The sequence below is a fragment of the Acomys minous genome, assembly GCF_964271855.1.
Source record: "Acomys minous genome assembly, chromosome: 16".
In the NCBI taxonomy this organism is placed as follows: domain Eukaryota; kingdom Metazoa; phylum Chordata; class Mammalia; order Rodentia; family Muridae; genus Acomys; species Acomys minous.
This window is the reverse complement of record NC_140498.1, coordinates 17,104,053-17,125,933: the sequence shown is the minus strand read 5'-3', so window position 1 is coordinate 17,125,933 and position 21,881 is coordinate 17,104,053. Positions and strand designations below refer to the sequence as shown.

Below are 21,881 nucleotides of genomic sequence, written 5' to 3'. Positions count from 1 at the left end.
CAGGGAGGCAGAGGCAGGTGGATTGCTGTGAGTTCGAGGCCAGCCTGGTCTCCAAAGTGAGTCCAGGACAGCCAAGGCTACACAGAGAAACCCTGTCTCAAAAATAAAACAGAAAACAAACAAACAAACAGTAGAAAAAAAACTATACCAGCTTACATTGACTTGCTGTTAGTGTTGAACTTGTTAAATTGTTTATTGCCCAGAGAAGCTTAGGCATTATGAATCAGTATTATCCTTTTCATTTTTTAAAGTATGGACTTCAGTGATATTTGTTATGTCCAAAAAAACATTTACTGAAATACGCTGGGTATTAAGAAAGAAGGGAAGGAGGGAGGGAAAGAAGAAAGGAAGGCAAGCAAGCCTGCCTGTAGTGTAGTGATTAAAAAAAAAGTTTGTGTGATACATTTAGTGATAGATTTGTGCAGAGGCTCAGAAAAAAAGACACCTAGCTTCCTTGGGCAAGAGGCAAGCATCAGCAATGCTCTACAGAGAGGCAGGGATTCATGAGTTGTCTGTGAGGCAATGAAGAGAAGTTAGCCAGGCAAAGGCGTTTTCGGTTACAGTTAGAAGTGTATGTTGGGGCTCCAAACCATTAATAAGGTGAGTCCTCTTGGACTTGCAGTCTTATTAGACACTGCAGACTTGGTTCCTGTGCCTCATGCAGGCCTCGTCACAGGGTGTACCCATCTTTACTTTTATTGTGAGTCGGTTTGAGTATAAACAACAATTTTAACTTTATCCTGTGTTTTGATCCTTAAGTGTGAGTGAGTTTCAGTTACATGAACTTTCAAAGATAAAAAGTTCACATGTTTGAACTCTGTTCTCAAAGACTGATTTAGAATATTTTTTTTCTTATTTAGAATATTTGTAAACAAGATAAAAAGCTCAGTTGATTTTGATGGTTCAGTGGTTAAGAGTATGTATTGTTCTTGCAAGGGACCCAGGTTTGGCTCCTAGCACCCATGTCAGAGAGCTCACACGGGCCTGCACCTGTAGGTCTGCGTGGGTCTGAGCCTCTGGCCCTTCCACTCTCAGGTCCATACTCTGACACAGGCACACACATACATGCATAATTTAGAGTAAGAATGTAAAATTTTTAAACAAGAAAACCTTAAAATTTACAGATAAGATGGTACTTATTTATCATATACAACATGATGTTTTGAATAATTTATATATGGTACAAATGGAATCTACTGCTATGTGTCTGTCACTTTACAATGCTCCAGAGAGCAATGTGTATGTCTGCTCTTTTTGACATTTAAGCAAAGACTTATTAAAAGTGATAGGGTTTGCAAATTGTGCATGAGTCATTTATGAGTTCTGTAAGTGACCCTTTCGAATACCATTCAAACACTTTTATTTTTTTTAATATTTAATTTTAATTTTTATGTGCCTTAGTATGAGACTGTCAGATCTTGGAGTTACAGACAGTTGTGAGCTGCCATGTGGGTGCTGGGAATTGAACTCAGGACCTTTGGAAGAGCAGGCCATGCTCTTAACCACTGAGCCATCTCTCCAGCCCATTCAAACACTTTCAGATCCTCTTTCTTGTTGAAACCCATCTACAACCAGTTTGAAAAGCATCAGGTTTCCTTTGAGAATAATGAGGGTTCTGCCAAGTTAGTGGGCATAAGGGTGGCTTAAAAAGTGATAGCTTATTTCCAATAGCACTTTTTTCTGGGTTGCACAGTGCCAGAAATGATTATCTGCAAGACTCTTATAAATATAGTATTAATACATTAGTTTATTCCTCTGAGGCTTTCCTTCAAATACATTTTAAATGGAACTTTACACAGATTGATGAAACAAAATAAGATTTGGTTTACTCTATTCAATCTGTTAAAAAGAAAGTTGTCACCATGTTTAATCACTGACTAATAATTATGCTTGTTCTTCTAATGTAACAGCATCTCTGAGCAGCTTGCTCATCACCCCATTTCCCTCTCCAAATTCTTCACTTACCCGAAGCTGTGCCAGCAGCTACCAGCGACGTTGGCGACGTAGCCAAACAACAAGTTTGGAAAATGGGGTATTTCCTAGATGGTAAGTTGGAATTAAACAAGATTGACTAATTCCTTAAATATAAGTTTATGTAAGGTTTTTAGAGCTCAAGACTCGTATTTTGTGCATTGGAAGTCTGTAACTGAAAACTTAAGGTTTTAATTATTTTTACCATATGGTTTAGTGACACTAAGTACCCTCACATTGTCACTATTTAAGTCCTGAACTTTTTCATCTTCCCAAACTAAAGCGTGTACCCATTAAACAGTAACCCTCTACTCCTTCATTTGCCCTTGGCAACCATTGTTCGACTTTTACATTTTTGCAGTTTAAAAGTCTTTAGTTTTAGGCTTGTCTGTACGTCTGTGAGAATGTATGCTACTTGTGTACAGTACCCATAGTAGCCAGAGGATCCCCTATAAGTAAAGTAACAGGCAGTTTTGAGCTGCCCAACATGGATATTAGAACTGAACTTGGGTCCTTGGGAAGAACATGAGGTGCTCAAAATGGCTATCTTCATAAATACCTTGTATAAGTGGCATCATGCAGTACTTGCCCTTTAATATCTGGTTTATTTTGTTTAGTATGTCTTTGAAGTTTATCCACATTATAGCATAGCTAAGAAGTTCATATTTATGGCTAAATAACATTAAGTACATTTGGGGTGTGGGGCCTGGAGGAATGGCACTATGGTAAAGTGCTCTCTGTGTAAGCATGAAAACTTGTTTTGAGATCCCCAGCACATCACCCATGTAAAAATCCAGGTGCACTGGGGAAACAGAGACAGGAAGATTCCTGGAGTTTGCTGGCCAGACAGTCTAGCTGAATTGATGAGCTCCAGGTTCAGCGAGACTTCATCTCAAAAGATAAGGTGAAAGAATATTTTAGGAAGATACCCAATGTCAACCTATGACCTCTACACATATACCTACATACATGCGTGCACATGTGTGTACATGCACCCACACATTCACAAAAAGTACATTTTCTTTATTCTTTCATTTGTCCATGAAAACATGGATTGTTTCTACTTCTTAGCTATTGTGAATAACACTGCTATGAACATGGATATATAAATATTAGTTCTAGTCCATGCCTTCTGTCATCTTGGGTGTATGCCCAGAAATGGGTTTACTGAGTCATATGGTCATTCTATTTTTAATTTTTGAGGAACTGCCATATATTGACTATGATTTCACATTTGCAACAGCAGTGTAAAACAATTCTGAAATCTTTGTATGTTCATCAACCATTATTTTCTGGTGTTTGTTTTGTTTTATTCCTGTGTTTAGGCGTCCACAACCTCCTGCATATGAGGCAAACATTGTACCACTGAGTTGCAATCTACCACTAAGCTACGTTCTCAGTCCCACCCCTTAATAATTGTCATCCTAATGAATCTGAAATGATTTACAAGTGCTTTTTGGTCATTTTTACGTCATCTTTAGAGAAGTATATTCAACTCTTTGTTCCCAGTATGTTTGTTTTGTTATTGTTGTTGTTATTGATGATGATGAGTTAGAAGACTTTGTTGACTAGGATATTAGTTCCTTACTAGCTACATGATTTGCATGTATTTTCTACCATTCTGTGGCTTGCTTTTGCCATCTGTTGGTGATGATATCCTTTGATACAAGTTTTTCACTTTCATAACATGCAATTCTGTGCTGTTGTTGCCTGTGACTTTTCTGTTCTTTCAAAAAACACAATTGCCAAATTTAGTATTTTGAAGCCTTTTGTTTTTTCTGAGTTCTGTGTTTAGTGCTTTCATTCTTGCAGCACGTATTTTGGTGTCTTAATTTTTTTGATTCTTGTCCATTCTCAAGATTTTTTTTACAGCTTAACATACAGCTGTAGATACAGAAACTTCATGTTTGCTCATTTATTTTATTCATTCTTTTTTATCTTAAAGTTTAGACATTTTTAGCTTGTTTTTGAACTGAAAGTATCAACTTTTTAAAGACTTTTAGTAAGGCAAGATTCCCAACAATTTCCAACTTGACTCTGGCAAATTTTTTTTGAAAATAATGAAAAAAAAATAGGTAGATTTCTTGGAGAGGTAACAATTGTCATAACAATGTAAATTAACATTTGATCTGATGAAACAGCATAAATGCTTTTACTCACCTACATTGTATGAGCAGGGAGATAAACTATTGATGTTTTAAACAAAAATGTTTATTTTTAAGGTCTATAGAAGAAAGCTTTAATCTGTCAGATGAAAGTTGTGGCCCTAACCCAGGAATTGTGAGGAAAAAGAAGATTGCAATTGGGGTAATCTTTTCATTGTCCAAAGATGAAGATGAAAATAATAAATTCAATGAATTCTTTTTTTCACATTTTCCTCTCTTTGAAAGCCACATGAACAAATTAAAGAGTGCAATAGAACAGGTAAGCAGAGTCCTTTGTATATTATTTTTATCTTTTACTTTATTAAGAGTTGTGTTATTAATTTGGCAAAAATTTGATAGCTGACTTGAGATAGCATTACAATGTGCTCCAGGAGCTGCAAACAGACTCAGGGTTGTTAAAAGAGTTTACTGTTTTAGTAAGCCTAAGACAGCTTATTCATTCAGAAAAGAAATACTTAAGGGCCTGTCAAGACAATTGTAGCAACCAAGGAAAAGTGTGTGGCCACCCCTGAGCCCATAAACATAGCAGGTGAATAAGTTGTATGTATTTGACGTGCTTGTAAGTGCTCTGAAGTAAAACACAGCAGCATTCTTTATAACCCTCTATTTCCCATAGTTTTAGAGTTAGGTGAAAGACTATTAGTGTGCCTAAGGTAGCTAAAAGGCATGGAACTGATTTATTAGATAGGAAAAAGAGGGAGGTGTACTAGACTGTCAGACATTTCAACAGGTAGGATGTGAAAACAAAGGAAGGCATAGAAGAAATAGAAAAGAAGAGGTTACACAACCATGAGGAACATACTTTTTGGGGAAGCCAGTGGGAGTGTTTTAAGAAGGATAAATTGTTGCCAGCCTGGTCTACAAAGGGAGTCCAGGACAGCCAAGGCTACACAAAGAAATCTGTCTCAAAAAAAAAAGAAGAAGAAGAAGAAGAAGAAGAAGAAGAAGAAGAAGAAGAAGAAGAAGAAGAAGAAAAGAAATTCTTTATGTCAAATGCTTCTGATAGTATATGACGTAAATGTCTAAACTTAGAAATTTGTAAAATACAGGATAAAACCCTAAAGATAGCTAAAAATGAACATGCGAGGGTTTGTTTTTTAGAGTACAAAGGAAGGGCAAATGGTTTTTCTGATGTGAAATCTTCATTTGGGCCTACTTCAATGTATCTGTGTCGGGCTTGAATGTAAATCTTTGGAAGTCAAAGGAGAAGCAAAAACAAACAAACAAACAACAAAACAAAACAAAACAAAAACATCGATGTCTTCACTGCCCAAGGAATTGGTTGGCAGTTGGCAGGAAATCTTCCCAGGCCAGACTACTTGTATGCATATTGTACTTTCACTTGGCAGAAATTATTATTAGTCCATGTTTTTACAATTACCAGACCATGAACCAAATAATCATTACAATATACATGTGGAAAATGTATGTTGCAAAATTGATCTTATTTTGACTAAAATATTTTAAATGTATTTAATATGTCTTCTCATTTTAGGACATTTGTAATTTTTCAAAATCAGTGTTACTTTATAGTTATTGTGTTGGTGAATTTTGCAGATTATTTTTTGGCTAATATTCCCAAAAGCTATACTAACTGATAGTAGCTATGACCAGAGTTCTTAATCACTGCCAAAGTATTTGGAAAGTATATGAGGAGGAGGAGTGAGTGGTCTGAGCCAGTCACAAAGAACCCAGGGAGTTTTAACATCCTTTTAAAGGCTGTTTGGAGAGTTTGCTGTAGGATTAATTAGGCAATACATTTAAAAGAGATTGATTATAAAGGGGGTGGGCAAGGAAACCATTTAGAAAAAAACCTCAGGATCTCGGTAGTAACTAAGGATTTTCTGCTTCAAGGAAAGACACAGATGCTTGTTTACATTAAATCAATTGAAGGAATAGATAATTTTGCTATACAAATAAGTAAATGCTGTCTCATTTTTTCAAGTTAGACATTGGCACATACACCCACACCCACATATACATATGTATATTCTTTTTAAGTTGGCTGCTCTCCTTTTGTATAGATTATAACATCAAAGTTGGTACATTTGTAGTTCTTGTTACTAAAACTACAGGTAACATTTTTAATACCTTTTGAAATTTTTGAGTGACTTGGAATTTTTTTTCTAAGGATTGTAGTTTGGGGTTGGATCTTGTGGTTGGTTTGGTTTAGATTGGTCTCACTCTATTGCCGTAGCTGACTTGGTGTTCAGTCCTGTCTTTACCTCTCAGGTGCAGGGTTACAATGTGTACCACTTACTTAGAAAAGAATTTTACCCTGTGTACATTTGATAGGCAGTGTAAGAACTAATTAGAGATTAAATGTTTTTATATTTTAATGACTTGACCTTCCTAAAATCTAAAATACTGATTATAGAATAAGGAAACTGAATGGACACATTTACATAAATGAATGTGACTTGATAATAGAAATTATAAAATAATTGATAGAATTTAATAAGCATTTCTTCTAGAACTAGCTTGCAAAATATTCTTTATTATTTTATTGATTTTTGTTTCTAAGCACCATGCTAATTATTTTTGAAGTCTATACTGCTTTTTGAGATATGTGATATAGTTTCTTTTTTTAATATTTTTTATTTTTTTATTAATTTATTCATATTACATCTCGATTGTTAGCCCTTCCCCTGTTTCCTCCCATTCTTCCCTCCCTCCCACTTCCCCCCTTTTCCCCTCCCCTATGTCTGTGATTGAGGGAGACTGTGATACAGTTTCAAAATGTTGTTAGCAAGACTAAAGAACAACACCAAACTCTGTCAAAGGAACATTGATTTTATCAGTAGTAATTTTCTTAACATTGAGTAAAACAGTGAGTTTCACTTTCTTTCTGTGAAGCTTGATCTCCATCTTCAGAATAGTGGAACCTTAACTAAAATACGATAAATAAATAAATGGGGTTTTATTTAATCAATTTGTATTTACATAAAGAAGACAGAATTATATTCTCATTGGGAAAGTTAACTTTTTCTTTTTTAACCTCCACTATAGGAATTCTGGTTGCTTTTCAGTTTCTAATTAATATGCTTTTAAGAAAACAAGTACCTGGTGGTGGTTGTAGCTTACTGATAGAGCCTGTCCAAGGCATGGACTTGTTCTTCAGCACTGATTGGAATGGGGGAAAAAGAGGGAAACAAGCAAATACCATGTTATGACTTGAAAGAGCCTTGAGTTGAATTGTATTTAATTTCATATTTTTCAAAAGGTATTAAAAATGTTACCTGTAAAATACCATGACAGCTGTTAATGAGTTACTGTGTGTTTTGTTTAGAGAAAAAGTTTCTTACAGTTGGTGGTAGTGATGCATGCTGATAGTCCTAGTAGCGTGGAGGCCAGGGCTAGAGGATTACCAAAAGTTTGAGGGCACTCTGGGATACGTAGTTTCAAGGTAGCCTAGGTTACAGAGTGAGTGAGACCCTGTTTTTAAAAGCCAAAAGTAGTTTTTGTTGTAGCCTGTAGACTGTCAAACATTAAATTCTTGGTATGTTGATGTTTTGTAGTTTGTTACCACAGACATTTTGAGGATTGAAATTTTTAAATTTTGTAACAATCATGAGCAACCAAAGGTACAAGAAAGAAAGTCCCCCCCTCCCTCACCCCCCCCCCCCGGACAGTGTATGTTAAGGTTCTTTATTTCCCCTAGTGTCGTGACTGTGCCTAGCATAGGAATTAACTGTGTAATGATTGTTTTCAAGGCTATGAAAATGAGCCGGCGGTCAGCTGATGCCAGCCAGAGAAGTTTGGCATACAATCGAATACTTGATGCCCTGACTGAATTCAGGTACTTTACTCCTCTCTTTGCCACAAGACAGAGTTGTTTTATAGTATACTTAGGAAGATGATTTATTTACATAGAAAGATAATTTAACTTGTTTAATAAAGATGTAAGTTATTTAAATTTGTTTTGTTGTTGGCATTTTGGTTTTATGTTCGTTTTTTCTTACTTGTTTTTCAGACAGGGTCTTACTGTGTTGCCAATGCTAACCTGGCCCTTGTGGTCCTCCTGCCTTAGGCTGGATAGAGTGCTGGAAATGCCGTTCTTTAAATTGCTTTCATCTCATAGCCGTATGAGAGTGTGATTCAGTAAGGCTGTTGGCCATTATCTTACTGAGTCACATTTGGGAGTTGTTGGGGTGTAACTTTACTATTAGGCCATTTGAGGCACAAGCAATGAGAAGCACTCCCATGTTCGAGCAGAAGTGTGGCTTGTTCTCTCAAGATAGGTATAGGGTTAGCTTATTTCAAGTGAAGCTTTTATTAGCCTCGTTAAGGCATTCGTATCTTTAGGCATAATAGCCAGCATAGCTCACCTTCACCTGCAAAATATGCTTCCCATGCTACTAGCTGACAGTAGCAGGAAAAGTGAGGCTCTTGGACCTTTTCTAAAAGTTTCCTCAGAAGCTCTAATAATCTAGGAGGAAGTTTTCAGTGGGCAGCATAGCCTTTAAGAGTATTTTATTTGGAGAACCGTACATTTTATAATGTGTTGTCTTCTTTTTAGAACAACAATTTGTAATCTTTACACAATGCCAAGAATTGGGGAGCCTGTCTGGCTTACCATGATGTCAGGGACTCCAGAAAAGAACCAGCTTTGCCATCGTTTCATGAAGGAATTCACTTTTCTAATGGAAAATGCCTCCAAAAACCAGTATGGCATGCTTTATTTATTTAGTTATACTATTTTACTATAATTATATGTCTGCATTGAAAGCAAATGTAATTATAGAATTAAGGGAATAACTCACTGTCTATAACTATTTTTTATTGATTATCAAACTAGTCTAAGATGATTCATGATGGGATATGGACAAGCACCACAGAACTATATGAACAAAATGTCTTTATGCTTAATTAAGATTCCTGATATGTTAGAGAATCCCCTGGGGATTCTGATTTGTTGTTGTTGTTTGTGTGTGTGTGTTGCATTCATTTGTGATAGCATGTTTCATTTAAAAAAAAAAGTTTTAAAAGATAAGTACTCAGATTCCAATGTTAGAATTTTATTTTCTTCCGAGTGACAAGGAAACTTTTCTCAAACACTAAGCAAAAGTAGAGATCAGCTGTACTGTAGTAAGCTGCAGACTTGTCAAGTCAGAGTGCTCAAGGACTTGCTGTTAGACTTTCAGCAGGCTATATTATCCTAGTTTTCTTACTGTTTATCAAGCCTTTAGGATAAACATGGTGATTCAGTTTTATTCTTTAATAGTTAAGGTTACTCAATATTTTCTTTTTTTTTTTTTTTTCCTCACTGAGTAATTTGGAAACTACTGATCTGGAAATTTGAAAATGAAGTACATGTTCACTGATACATTAGTGAACTGGGCAGATTAAATACCAAAAATGATTCATAGTTTAAGTAAAAGGCTTTTCTAATTTTATAATTGTAATCTGAAAATTTTTCCTTGTTAATGTTTTAGTATAAATGTTTGAATTGCTCTAAAGGAAATACATGGACTCTTTTTGGTAGGTGTACCTGTCTTTTTTCCTCCCCTCTTTTTTTTTAATAATTGCTGTTCGGTTACTTTAGAATATTACCTTCATTGTTTAGCCTACCAAACCATTTTATTATTTAAAGTTCATGAGTATGAATTGGAATATAATAGGATACATTTTGTTTTCAGATTCTTGCCAGCTCTTATTACTGCAGTTTTGACCAATCATCTTGCCTGGGTTCCAACAGTCATGCCAAATGGACAGCCACCTATAAAAATATTTTTAGAAAAACATTCCTCTCAGAGTGTGGGCATGTTGGCTAAGACTCATCCATATAACCCTCTCTGGGCACAACTTGGTATGTAGTCTGAACATCATATCCTGTGTATAGACTTAAAACATACTGAAAAGCAAAAACTCACTAACTATAGTCTTCTCTTTTGTCAGTTTCATTCTAAGTGTCTCTGATACTTGCCTTTTCATATCTGCTAAATTGTCCTGTTGTTTTATGCCTGTTCATGTTCCTTATAGCTAAAGAACTGTGTAGATTGGAAGGTGCACACTAATGGCTGCTTTACCTTTGATACATGAAGTTGATTTCAAATTCTGTGGTTACTTTTTAGTGCATAATTATATCTAAGGCTCTGTGCAAAGAGTATAAGAATGTAAAGATAGATGAATAATTTTATCTTTGTCTCAAGAGGTTAACAGCCAAATATTATAGGGAGCATGCATTTTCACAATAATAGTAATAAAATTAATAAATTTAAGTGAAAGGAAAGTTGAGTGCTAAGTCTAGGAAAGGAAGTTTGGTCTTTGAACTGTTGAGTACACCTGACTGAGAAGCTTTATACTGAAAGACATAAAAAAGACTGAGCACGTGCACAGTTAGGGATTCTGACCCCTGAAGTATAGAACTATTGTATATTGAAGTTAGGTGAACATCCATACGAAGGGGAACTTTAAGAAGACGAAGCTACAAGAGTCACGTGGGACCTGCCATGACTTACTCACCAAGCCAGAGAGCTTCAGCTCATTGGCTATTGAGTGAAAATTGGGAGGGTTATCCTAGTATGATGATGTTGTGGTATTTGAGGCAGTTTATTAGCCAGAGGAGAAACTTACCACAGTCATATCTGCAGCCTATATTTACTTAAGATTCATATTTGTTCTTTCAAAAGGCTATTTTATAACATGAAAGTAAAGGGTTTTAAATATGCATAATGAAAACTTGTAAAAGGGACTAAAGTTGACATATTTGTATTCATTTTTGAGTTACTGTTTTGCACTTGAGCTATAGGTTTTATTTGAGTTATGCTACAAAACAAAAGAAAACAATTCTTCCTGTTGTACTCCCAAGCTACTGCTCTCCCTCTCCTCTCATGCCTGCAACAGATAATGTGTTTTCTCCTTTCTGCATTTGGCTGGGGCCTCCTTTATAACAGACTTCACCTAGATAAAAGTCCTTCATGTGACACCTAATATAGAGAATGTTCTTATAGGTTTGACTTTGAGAACTAACTCTTGGAAGTTTTTCAACCATGGCAGCTGTTTAGGAACATAGGTTTAAAAACTCCCTCTGCTTACTGTTCTCTTTCGTTAAAACCACTCATCTTACTATCTTAAACAGTCATTCATCCTTTAAACAACTTAAGAGTAAATTCTGTATTTGTATAAGAAGGTTTCTCAAAATTGAAAGCCTGTTTAACTGATCTTTTTATTGCAGGAGATTTATATGGCGCTATTGGTTCTCCTGTACGGTTGGCAAGGACTGTAGTAGTTGGCAAGCGACAAGACCTGGTCCAGAGGCTGCTTTATTTTCTTACTTACTTCATAAGATGTTCTGAACTTCAAGAAACCCATCTTTTAGAAAATGGAGAAGATGAAGCTATTGTTATGCCAGGCACTGTGATTACTACCACTTTAGAAAAAGGGGAAATAGAGGAGTCAGAATATGTGCTAATCACAATGCACAGAAACAAAAGCAGTTTGCTCTTTAAAGAGTCAGAAGAGATAAGAACTCCTAACTGTAACTGTAAATATTGCAGTCATCCACTCCTTGGGCAAAATACAGAGAATGTGTCACAGCCAGAGAGAGAAGATACTCAAGACAACTCTAAGGAATTATTGGGAATTACAGATGAATGCCAAAAGAGCTCTCCTCCCAACTGCCAAGAAGAAAATGCTGTTGATGTTCCACAGTACAGAGATAAATTAAGAACTTGCCTTGACACCAAGTTAGAGACAGTTGTTTGTACAGGATCTGCTCCAGCAGACAAGTGTATGTTGTCAGAGACAGGCTTGGAGCCAACAGAAGAATCCTGGCAGAGTAAGGAATTGCTGGATTCAGATAATCATGCAGGCACAGCGATGAGGTCTACTGGGACAGTTGTGGAAAAGAAACCTCCAGATAAGACTGTGCCCAGTGCATTTTCCTGTGAGGTAACTCAGACAAAGGTTACTTTCTTGATTGGAGATTCTATGTCACCTGATTCAGATACTGAACTTCGGAGTCAGGCCGTGGTGGATCAGATTAACAGACATCACAGCAAACCACTGAAAGAAGACAGTGGAGTGAAGAATAAGCATCAAGAAAGTAAAATAACTAAGGACCAATCTGGAGAGTCTGGCACACAGAACATGGTTACTGGAGTGTCTTGTGAGCTTCCTTGTTGGAATCATTCAGATCCAGAAAGCATGAGCTTGTTTGATGAATATTTTAATGATGATTCAATTGAAACCAGGACTATTGATGATGTACCTGTTAAAACAAGTTCAGATAGTAAAGAATATTGCTGTATGTTAGAGTTTCCAAAAAGATTGTATACAAAAAATAACAAACAAAAAAGTGAATTTTGTAAATGTATAGAAACTGTTCATCAAGATTCATGTAATGCCTGCTTTCCTCAGCAGGACCAAAGAGACACACTCTCCATTCTTGTCCCCCATGGGGATAAAGAGAGTTCAGAGAAAAAAAATGCTGTAGGAACTGAATGGGACATTCCAAGAAATGAAAGTTCAGATAGTGCCCTTGGGGATAGTGAGAGTGAAGACACGAGTCCTGATATAAGGAGACAAGTTGGCAGTTACTGTGGAGGGGAGCAGGAAGACTGGGCAGAAGAAGATGAAATACCTTTTCCTGGGTGAGTAGAAACTTTCCCCCTGAAACAGCTTCTGCAAAAGGATGTTCTATTCTTTTGTTTAGCCTCTCTCTAGAGATTTGGAGTAATTGACTTTAAAAAGAGTTTAGGGCTCCAAAAAGGCTCCAAAGTAAAAAGCACATGCCATATGGGCCTGATGATTTGAGTTTGATCCCTAAAACCCACAAACTGACTCCCAAGAGTTTTCCACTGACTTTGTGCACCTACACTCAAAATAATGATTAATACAATATTTTTTAATGTCATTATGGTGGTCAGATTCTCTTTAGCTCACAGGGACAATTAAAGACTTATTTCCCACGTCATAAGTGAAATGTAGGAAATTGGTCTCTCTTTAGTTTTCAAAGCATTTTGTGAATTATGCACATATACACCCCAGAGTGGACCTATGGTAAGCTTAGCTCTTAGGAGAGAATCTTTGAGGTGGTAGGGAATAAATAAATTGACCTAAGACAAAGAGGTACTGTGTATTTAAGGTGAAGTACACAAGAAGAATATCCCTGCTTTGAAATGTTACAGACCCAGATTTTTAGCCACTTTCTTTGTTTTACACAGTGGTTTTCATAATCTGAATCTATTAGGAACATGTTGCAAATGTTTATAAGTACGGCCATGCTGTTTGTCAGACTTCCTCTAGGAGAGAACAGTATTTCGTTGTCTGTTTTAGTCCTTAGGCTGGATTTTATATAATTTTACTCTGTTTATAGTTTATAAAAAGCAAGGTACTGGAAAGACAGACTAGGTGAGTTCATAACCTTCCCTATCCCACCTTCCGCCGCTGGTAAAGATGTTTATTACTTACTAGATTTCTTTTCCTTGGTCATCATCCTTTCAGGTCAAAGTTAATTGAAGTGAGCGCTGTTCAGCCCAACATTGCCAACTTTGGAAGATCATTGCTGGGCGGCTATTGCTCGTCTTATGTTCCTGACTTTGTTCTTCAAGGAATTGGAAGTGATGAGAGGCTCCGTCAGTGCCTGGTATCGGATTTGTCTCATGCTGTGCAGGTGAGATACTGTCACAGACCTTAAATATATCTAAAGCAAGCTCTATTACTCTTTTACAACCCAGAATGCTTTGTAGTTTAGTTTTAGACAAGCTGTGACTATATATTATCTGAATTCATCACTTCATATATAGTTCCTGTGCTTTGTGTTTACCACTGTGAAGACAAGAATTAAGTTCTAGGAATTTACAAAATGGAAATTTGAAACATAAAAATTATTTTAGATTCATTGCATCAAAAGTTTAATATCCTAGAAAGAATTTTTTAATTCCTTTGCAGATTATTGCTTATATATAGAAACATAATTGGTCTGGTGTATTAATCTTTTATTCTGTAGCTTTCCTGAGCTCTTACTTGTGTTAGTTTTTCACATAAATTCCTTGGAGTTCTTACACACAATTCACACCAGCAGTGAACAGTATTTCATTTTTCATTCCAGTCTTGATTATATTGAGTCAGATCTGTTCAGTGGTACATGGAAAGAAAGGAGGACAGAAGATAGTACCATCTTACTCCCTATCCTAGGAGGGAGCTATTGCATCTTTCACCATTAGGAATATTAATGATAGGGTTTTTGGAGATAGATAAACTTCCATATGTGGAAGCTCCTTCTATTCCATATCATTGGATTTTTTTGTAGTTATGGTGGTAGTGTTTGTTTGCTCGTTTTTGTTGTGCTGGTAGTTTGGGGGGTTGTTTTGATTTGACTTTTGCTTTTGTTGAAACATTGTTGCTGTATAGCACAAACTGATCTAAAATTTTCAATTCTTAGTCTCTTATTTTAAGATTTTAGATGTCAGCTGGGTGTGGTGGTGCACACCTTTAATCCCAGCACTCAGGAGACAGAGGCAGGTGGATTTCTGTGAGTTCAAGGCCAGCCTAGTATACAAAATACAAAAGTCCAAAACAGCCAAGGCTACACAAACCCTGACTTGGGGGCCGGGGTATGGGGTGGGGAGGGGAGATTATAGGTGTCTTTATCAACATGCCTGGCTCTTTCCAGCCTTTTGCTTTACTGCTTTTCTCCTCCCCTGTTTCTCAGTATCATTTCTCAAAAAATTAGCCATGTGCATTTACTTGGAGCTTTCTCACATTGTTACTTTCTCAGGAACTGTCCATGTGTCCTGTCCTGTTCTTTTGCACATTGCAGTGCTCTTCCATCTGCCTCTCCAGTAGTCAGTCGTTCCCGCTTCATTTGTAACTAGTTTTCTACTCTCTTTTAAAGATTGATAGCTTCCTTGTTTACTGTCTAGGAAAGAATATTACTCAGAGTAGTTGTTCATTAACTGGATATAGGTATGGATGTTGAGGATGCCAAACTTAGGATCATGTAGGAGCAAACTTACTGCCTTACTTGTGTACTTACTGTAATGATAAAAGTGATAGGAGAGCCAGGTGGTGGTGGCTCACACTTTTAAACCCAGTACTCAGGAGGCAGAGGCAGGTGGCTCTCTGTAAGTTCAAGGCCATCCTGGTCTACAAAGTGAGTCCAGGACAGCCAAAACTACACAGAGAAACCCTGTCTCCAAAAACCGAGGGGTGGGGGAAGAGGGAGGGAGGGAGGGGAGAAAGGCCATTTATTATCGTTTTTGCTGCTCTTCTCTTTGGCCAGTGGTTTTGTGTTTTTTGTTTGTTTTGTTTTTAAAGTCTATAACATATCTGAATAATAGAAGATACTGAAGTACTCAGCATTGCAGGATTATATTACTGATAGGCTGTGTACTTAATCACCTTTATCTATCTATCATCTATCTACCTACTTGCCTACTTGCTGTTTTGCTTAGACAGGGTTTCTTACGTAGCTTGGCTGTTCTGGAACTTGCTATGTAGACCAGGCTGGCCTTGAACTCATAGAGATCCACCTGCCTCTGCCTCCCAAGTGCTAGGAGTAAAGGTATATGCCACCACTGCCTGGCATTGTTGTTTTAAATCCTTATTATAAAGAATTTGACTTCCTCTGAGGGAAGTCAAAAAGTACAGCCTTCTGCCTTAAAGCCTTTTACTTGTATTTCAGTGTAGTACCTCTCCTTGGCATGTGGTTCTGGGTTGTATAAAGAGGCAGACTGAGCAAGCAAGTAAACAGACTGCCTCTATGGTCTCTGCTTCAGTTCTTGCCTCAGGGTTCTGCCTCTAGTTTCTGTCCAGACTTTTCTTCATAATGGACTATATGACTGTAAGCTGAAATAAACTCACTCCTCCTCGTGGTTTTGTAATGGTGTTTATCACAGCATTAGAAAGAAAGCAAACTAAGACAGCCAATTAAAACATAGTTTTTCACCATTGTAATTATGAAAATAATTAGTGTGGTAAATGTATTAAGTAAGATGAAGATACATAGAAGAAATCCTTCATACTCTTCATATTCAAGCCTGATTTGAGTGTTTTTCAGTCCTTCATTTTCAAGTAAATGTAGACCTAAAAAGCACAATAGGGATATGCTATTGTGATTGAATGTAGGGAGATGGTTTGCACTTGTCAGTGTGTGTTGATAACTCAGGTTGGCACTTGTGGTCTTGTTCTCCTTTAAACATTGGATCTATGTGCTACCCACGGGACCTGACAAATAGAAGAGTTAATGCACACGCAGAAGTGTGTTTCGTGGCATTACTGAATCGCCCCTGTGGTTCTGAGAAATGTTGCTGGATCATAGCACAGAATTTTACTATTGTCCCATTAGTACAAATAAGTTTCTGTCAAAAAGAAAGGAAGAAAGAAATCTTATTTTGAAAGATTTGGTCTTTTCCAACTAAGGACCATCTTCTTCTAAGTTGTCTGGCATGCACATTTGTGAGTGATGAACAGGATTAGGGAGAGTTAATTCTAGATTTAAGGATACAAAGTTTTACTAATGAATACAAAGTATGGTGGTGATTTCTGTAAAAATACTTCAATGTATTTGTTATTAATCATTCTACTTTCTATCAAGAATTCTTCGGTAATAACTTATTTGATATATTTTTCTTTTTTATTAATTGGCATGTTCTACTTACATTATCTTTGAAAACTTTGCTTATCGTAGACTGAATTCTTTTCTTTCCAGCATCCAGTGTTGGATGAACCAATCGCAGAAGCTGTCTGTATTATAGCTGATATGGATAAATGGACCGTTCAGGTGGCCAGCAGCCAGAGACGAGTAACAGATAATAAACTGGGGAAGGAGGTGTTGGTTTCTAGTCTTGTTTCCAACCTGCTTCATTCCACACTTCAGCTTTATAAACTTAACTTGTCTCCAAACTTTGTAAGTATATATAAGGCTTGAATGACTTTGAGTACTCTGCTAAGTGAGCTTGACTAATTGTACATACACTTAATATTCCTCATAGCTTTTATCGTTGCTTTGCTGAAACGAGTATTACAATGAACATTTATCCTATTACCTCCAACCATTTGGAGATGGTCTCTAGAGCTGGGATATTTTGTAAAGTTAGGTTAGATCATTAAGGTTGTTTGGCCTTGAGTGTTGGTGCACATGATAGGACTAGTGGTCCACTAAGGAAGAAAGATGGAGGATGTTCTGTTCCCACTGGTCTAGGAGACCTCAGAGAGAAGGCAGCTGTCCATCCTCCAGAAAGAGCCTCATCAGAACCCAGCAGTACATGCATTTTTCCATTTCAGGAATATGAGACAATCTTACTGAGGCTATTCATCTGGGGGCTAAGAATGAAAGGGATGCACCTAAATTTGTGCTCTCTTGATTTCGAAAGCCAGATTTTTGATCACATGTAGTATGGCCATGCAGTGCTCCTGGTTTGTGCAGGATGTCATTTTAGACCTCCATCATCATGTCAGACCTTTGAATAATTCTACTTGTGACAGTGATAGCCTCTTGATACCGTCTCCCACTTTCAGGGCTCATTGTTTCTCATGTTAATAGAACTATAAAGTAGCATGGCTCAAAAGCTCTCTGCATCTATATGACAGACACTCGACAGCACTGTTCAGTGTCAAAAGACTGAACGCCCCCCTAAGATTAGTAATGAAGAGCCCTACTTTCAACACTTTAACTTAGCATGGTACATAAGTCCTAGCCAGGAACTATTTAGCAAAAACAGAAACAAAATACTTCAAATATTGGAAAGGAAGATAGACTTTATTTCTATTTGCAGATGACATGATCTAGAAGACACATATTTCATGAGAAAAATTGGTAGAAATTGCAGGAGAGAAGACATGTAAAAAGAAGATGTCCTGTGTGCAAGCTTTGGGAAAACTGAAAAAGAAATTAAGCAGTTCTGAGCTAGGCGTTGGGATCACACCAGTGACAAGAGGATGAAGGATTCAGGGCCAGTTTTGGCTACTTACTGAGTTCAAGACTGTCTGTCTCATTAAAAAACAAACAAACAAAATCCAAAGGGCGACGGGAAAGAAAACATTTCCCACTTAAAATAGTTAAGAAATAAATCCTTAAGAAAGACATGTAACCAAGAAAAGGAGTTATAATTGAAAAATATTACAGAGATGAGGTAGAAGAGGACATAAGTAGTGAAACACCCGTGCCTGTGAGTTGGAAAACTTTGGGGTGTTTCTGTTTGTTTGTCGCTTCAGTTCAAGTTTAATGGCCACTCAAAACATTAGTGGCTGATGACTCACTACTGTCCCATTATATGGACTAAATGACCTGGCCTCACAGCACAACTCAGAATAGTTCTGCCAGACGAAGAAGAGTTGATCTCTCTAAACTTGTATTTGTCTGGAACCACAGTTGGAAGATTTAGTAATCTGTCCTTACTTCCCAAACTGACATACATTGGATAGTTTCCCCATCAAAATCCTAATGAAAGATTTTTCAAGAATAGAAAATCAAGAGCTGGTAAGATGGCTTAGCGATTAAGAGCTCTGGCTGCTCTTCAGAGGTCCTGGGCTCAACTTTCGTTGCCCATATGGGGGCTCAAAATCATTTAAAGCTCCAGCTCCAGGAGATCTGATGGCTTCTTTGGGCACTACATGCCATGGTACACATACATACGTGCAGGCAAACATCCATATACACAAAATTTTTTAAATCAAACCAAAAATATTTTTTTAAAAGAATAGAAAGCACATCTTTTTTTTTTTTTTTTTTTTTTTTTTTTTTTTTTTTTTGGTTTTTCGAGACAGGGTTTCTCTGTGTAGCCTTGGCTGTCCTGGACTCACTTTGTAGACCAGGCTGGCCTTGAACTCACAGCGATCCGCCTGCCTCTGCCTCCCGAGTGCTGGGATTAAAGGCGTGCGCCACCACACCCAGCTTAGAAAGCACATCTTAATCCAGTCATATAGAACATAAGGGGTACCCAAGTGAGCCAGAATAGTTTTGAAAGGCAAGTAGCTAGGCATGGTGATACATGCCTATATTTCCTAGATTTGAGCTACACAGTAAGAAACACTATCTTAAAACAAAAACAAACAACAACAACAAAAAACAGCAGCAGCCAGGGTGGACTGGGCTTCCCTTGATAATCACCTGCTTTGGAAGCCTGGGGAGCCCAACCTGAGCTGGAGTCTAGAGGAGCGAAGGGAGAGAGACTTAGCCTGGTGCCCCGGTACCTGGCACACTGCAGGTGGGAACTGAAAGCAAACCAGAACTTTCTCTTGGCTGAATCTGGAGGGCATGGACAAAGAAGCTTTCACAGCAATTTTTTGTTATATAGATGGATGATTGAGATTATCTAGTAGTTAGCTTTAATTGGAGAGGAATTTAGTGTTTACTACTTGAAACTCATATTTTCCCCTCAAACATATATATTTGTCATACTCAGAAAGTCATCTGTTTTAGAAAACGTGTAAATTAATAACAAAATACAAAATGTAGATGTTTTAAGTTTTACTCTTTTAAGTTAGAAACCTCACTCAGCAAGGCATACAGTTCATTCTTTGAACTGTTAGAAACTTTTTTTACTTGAGAAAATGTGTGTGTATGTGTGTATACTTGAACTATATGAGTATATATACTTACCAGATTTGAAATAAAAATGTTTTAAAGTCTTCTAAATGAATATTGATGATCATTGTATGCAACATGTAGAATGATAGTAAATTGTACATTTAAAATGGTTGAGATAGTAAATTCTGTTGCAGTTTAGCAACAGCATGGTAAGAGTTAACCTTTGATATTGACCCACAAGATATCTGTGCTCATTTTCTGCTAAAACTACATATCTACTTTGTTCTGAATATAAATTTGTGTTGTAATGACCAGATTGAATTGTGTTAAGCTTGGTGCTCTGAAATTTGCTACCTGGGTGTGGTGGTGTATACTTGCAATACAGCACCCAAGAATTTGACGCCATCTTGAACTATGTAGGGAGTTCAAAGCCAGCCTCAGATATAAAGTGAAATTCTGTTGTTACTCTTCATGCTCTGTCCCCTTCAAGGAAAGGAAATTGATACTACTTAAAAGAATTGGGATGAGTTTTCTAACATAGTTTGCTTCTTCCCTAACTGCAGTGTGTAATGCACCTTGAAGATCGGTTACAGGAATTATACTTCAAGAGCAAAATGCTGTCTGAGTACCTGAGGGGACAGATGCGTGTTCATGTCAAGGAGCTAGGAGTAGTTCTTGGGTATGTTCATGGTTTCTTCTCTGGCTTTGCTGTGTCTCTTGTCATGTTCCTCAGAACTACTTCATGTGTCTTTTCCTATTAGAAGCTAAGCTGTGCAGTGTTAGTGTTTAGGTTTCTCTGTATACAAGAAAAGTAGATTTCTGTTATTCACTAATATAAATGCATAGACTCTTCACCTACTCTACAGCTAACTCGCTGGAAAGTAACAGCTATCTGAAATGGAGGAAAAGGAAGTTGGTTTCTAAGCATAATTTAGCCTTATTCCATTTTGTGCTCTCAGCTTTTCTATGTTGTGTGTGTGCATGATAAAATTCTAGTTGAGGGATTAAAAGGTTTTTTTCCCCTACGCTTAATTTGTACGACAGTAAAGGGATTAGCATCAATCATTTAGAATCTAGTGTGTATGTCAAACCAAGTTAAAGTCTATAAACTTTTTTGTCATCCATTCTGGGCTTCACCCTGTAGCTTCACCCATAATAATATTCTACCAGAGTTATATATCATCCCCTTGCCCAATTGTTTAGTCATTCTGTAGTGTGTAGGCAATACCAAATTGGAAATGGACAATTTTGTAAGTTAACATGTCCTTTGTCACATATTAGGGCTGAACAGGATTTGAGTGATTCCAAATATTTCTGACTTTAATAGCATTTGTATACTATACCAAAGGTTGTTCAAGTTTCAGTGAGGCTTTTAGAGACTGGTTCTTCAGTATTTTGAAAATTAGAAACAGAATATGGATGAATGCAAGCACTGTATTAATACCTTTAAAAAACCAAATTAATTTTTAAAATAATGTATATATAACCTAAGTTCATGGTACATTTGGTATAAAAATGGTACCAGCATCTTTTTAAAAATTTCCAATCCCAACATTAACTCTGTAGATATTGTTTATTGTTACTCAACTTTAAAACATATAAAAATAGGAATTGGTTTATACTCTATGTCAGTCTGCAGTTGTTCAGTATGCAGTTAATATGGCTTGAATATTTCTTCATATGGATGCATATTGTTATGTTTCATTTTAATGGTTGTATAGCACTCCATTTTATAATTTATAGTTTATAATTTTATTTCTGGAATGAAAATAAATTTTGATCTGTGTGGTTCCTGGGAGTAGAATGCTTGAGTAAAGGACATGCATATTTTTTTGACACGCATTTGTTCTTTTTCAAGACAGGGTTTCTCTGTGGAGCCCTGGCTGTCCTAGACTCACATTGTAGACCAGGCTGGCCTTGAACTCACAGCGATCCGCCCGCCTCTGCCTCCCGAGTGCTGGGATTAAAGGCGTGCGCCACCACGCCCGGCTGTTATCTTTTAAAGAGATTTATTTATTTGTTTGTTTGTTTATTTATTGTACATGACTGCTTTATACCTGCAGGCCAGACGAGGGCACAAAATCTCATTATAGACGGTTGTGAGCCACCATGTGGTTGCTGGGAATTGAACTCAGGACCTCTGGAAGAGCAGTCAGTGCTCTTAACCTCTGAGCCAGTCTCTCTAGCCCAAGTGTTGTTATCTTTAGTTCCTTACTTTTTTCCTTTTTTCCAGGGTGAGCCCTTATGTGCTAAGATGCATTGGTAGTGTA

General features: G+C 37.0%; 1 protein-coding gene across 4 annotated transcripts in view; it reads left to right on the top strand.

Moving 5' to 3' along the window:
• Positions 1-21,881, top strand: part of FNIP1 (folliculin interacting protein 1) — a 72,428-nt gene that overhangs the window by 47,806 nt on the left and 2,741 nt on the right. For all 4 annotated transcript variants that reach the window (XM_084762400.1, XM_084762397.1, XM_084762399.1 and 1 more), the window contains 9 exons: positions 1,911-2,046; positions 4,194-4,395; positions 7,850-7,935; positions 8,656-8,802; positions 9,776-9,945; positions 11,314-12,730; positions 13,584-13,752; positions 16,792-16,989; positions 20,175-20,290. In XM_084762400.1, the coding sequence (XP_084618526.1) occupies positions 1,911-2,046; positions 4,194-4,395; positions 7,850-7,935; positions 8,656-8,802; positions 9,776-9,945; positions 11,314-12,730; positions 13,584-13,752; positions 16,792-16,989; positions 20,175-20,290 (2,641 nt within the window). The remainder of the gene's footprint in view (positions 1-1,910; positions 2,047-4,193; positions 4,396-7,849; positions 7,936-8,655; positions 8,803-9,775; positions 9,946-11,313; positions 12,731-13,583; positions 13,753-16,791; positions 16,990-20,174; positions 20,291-21,881) is intronic.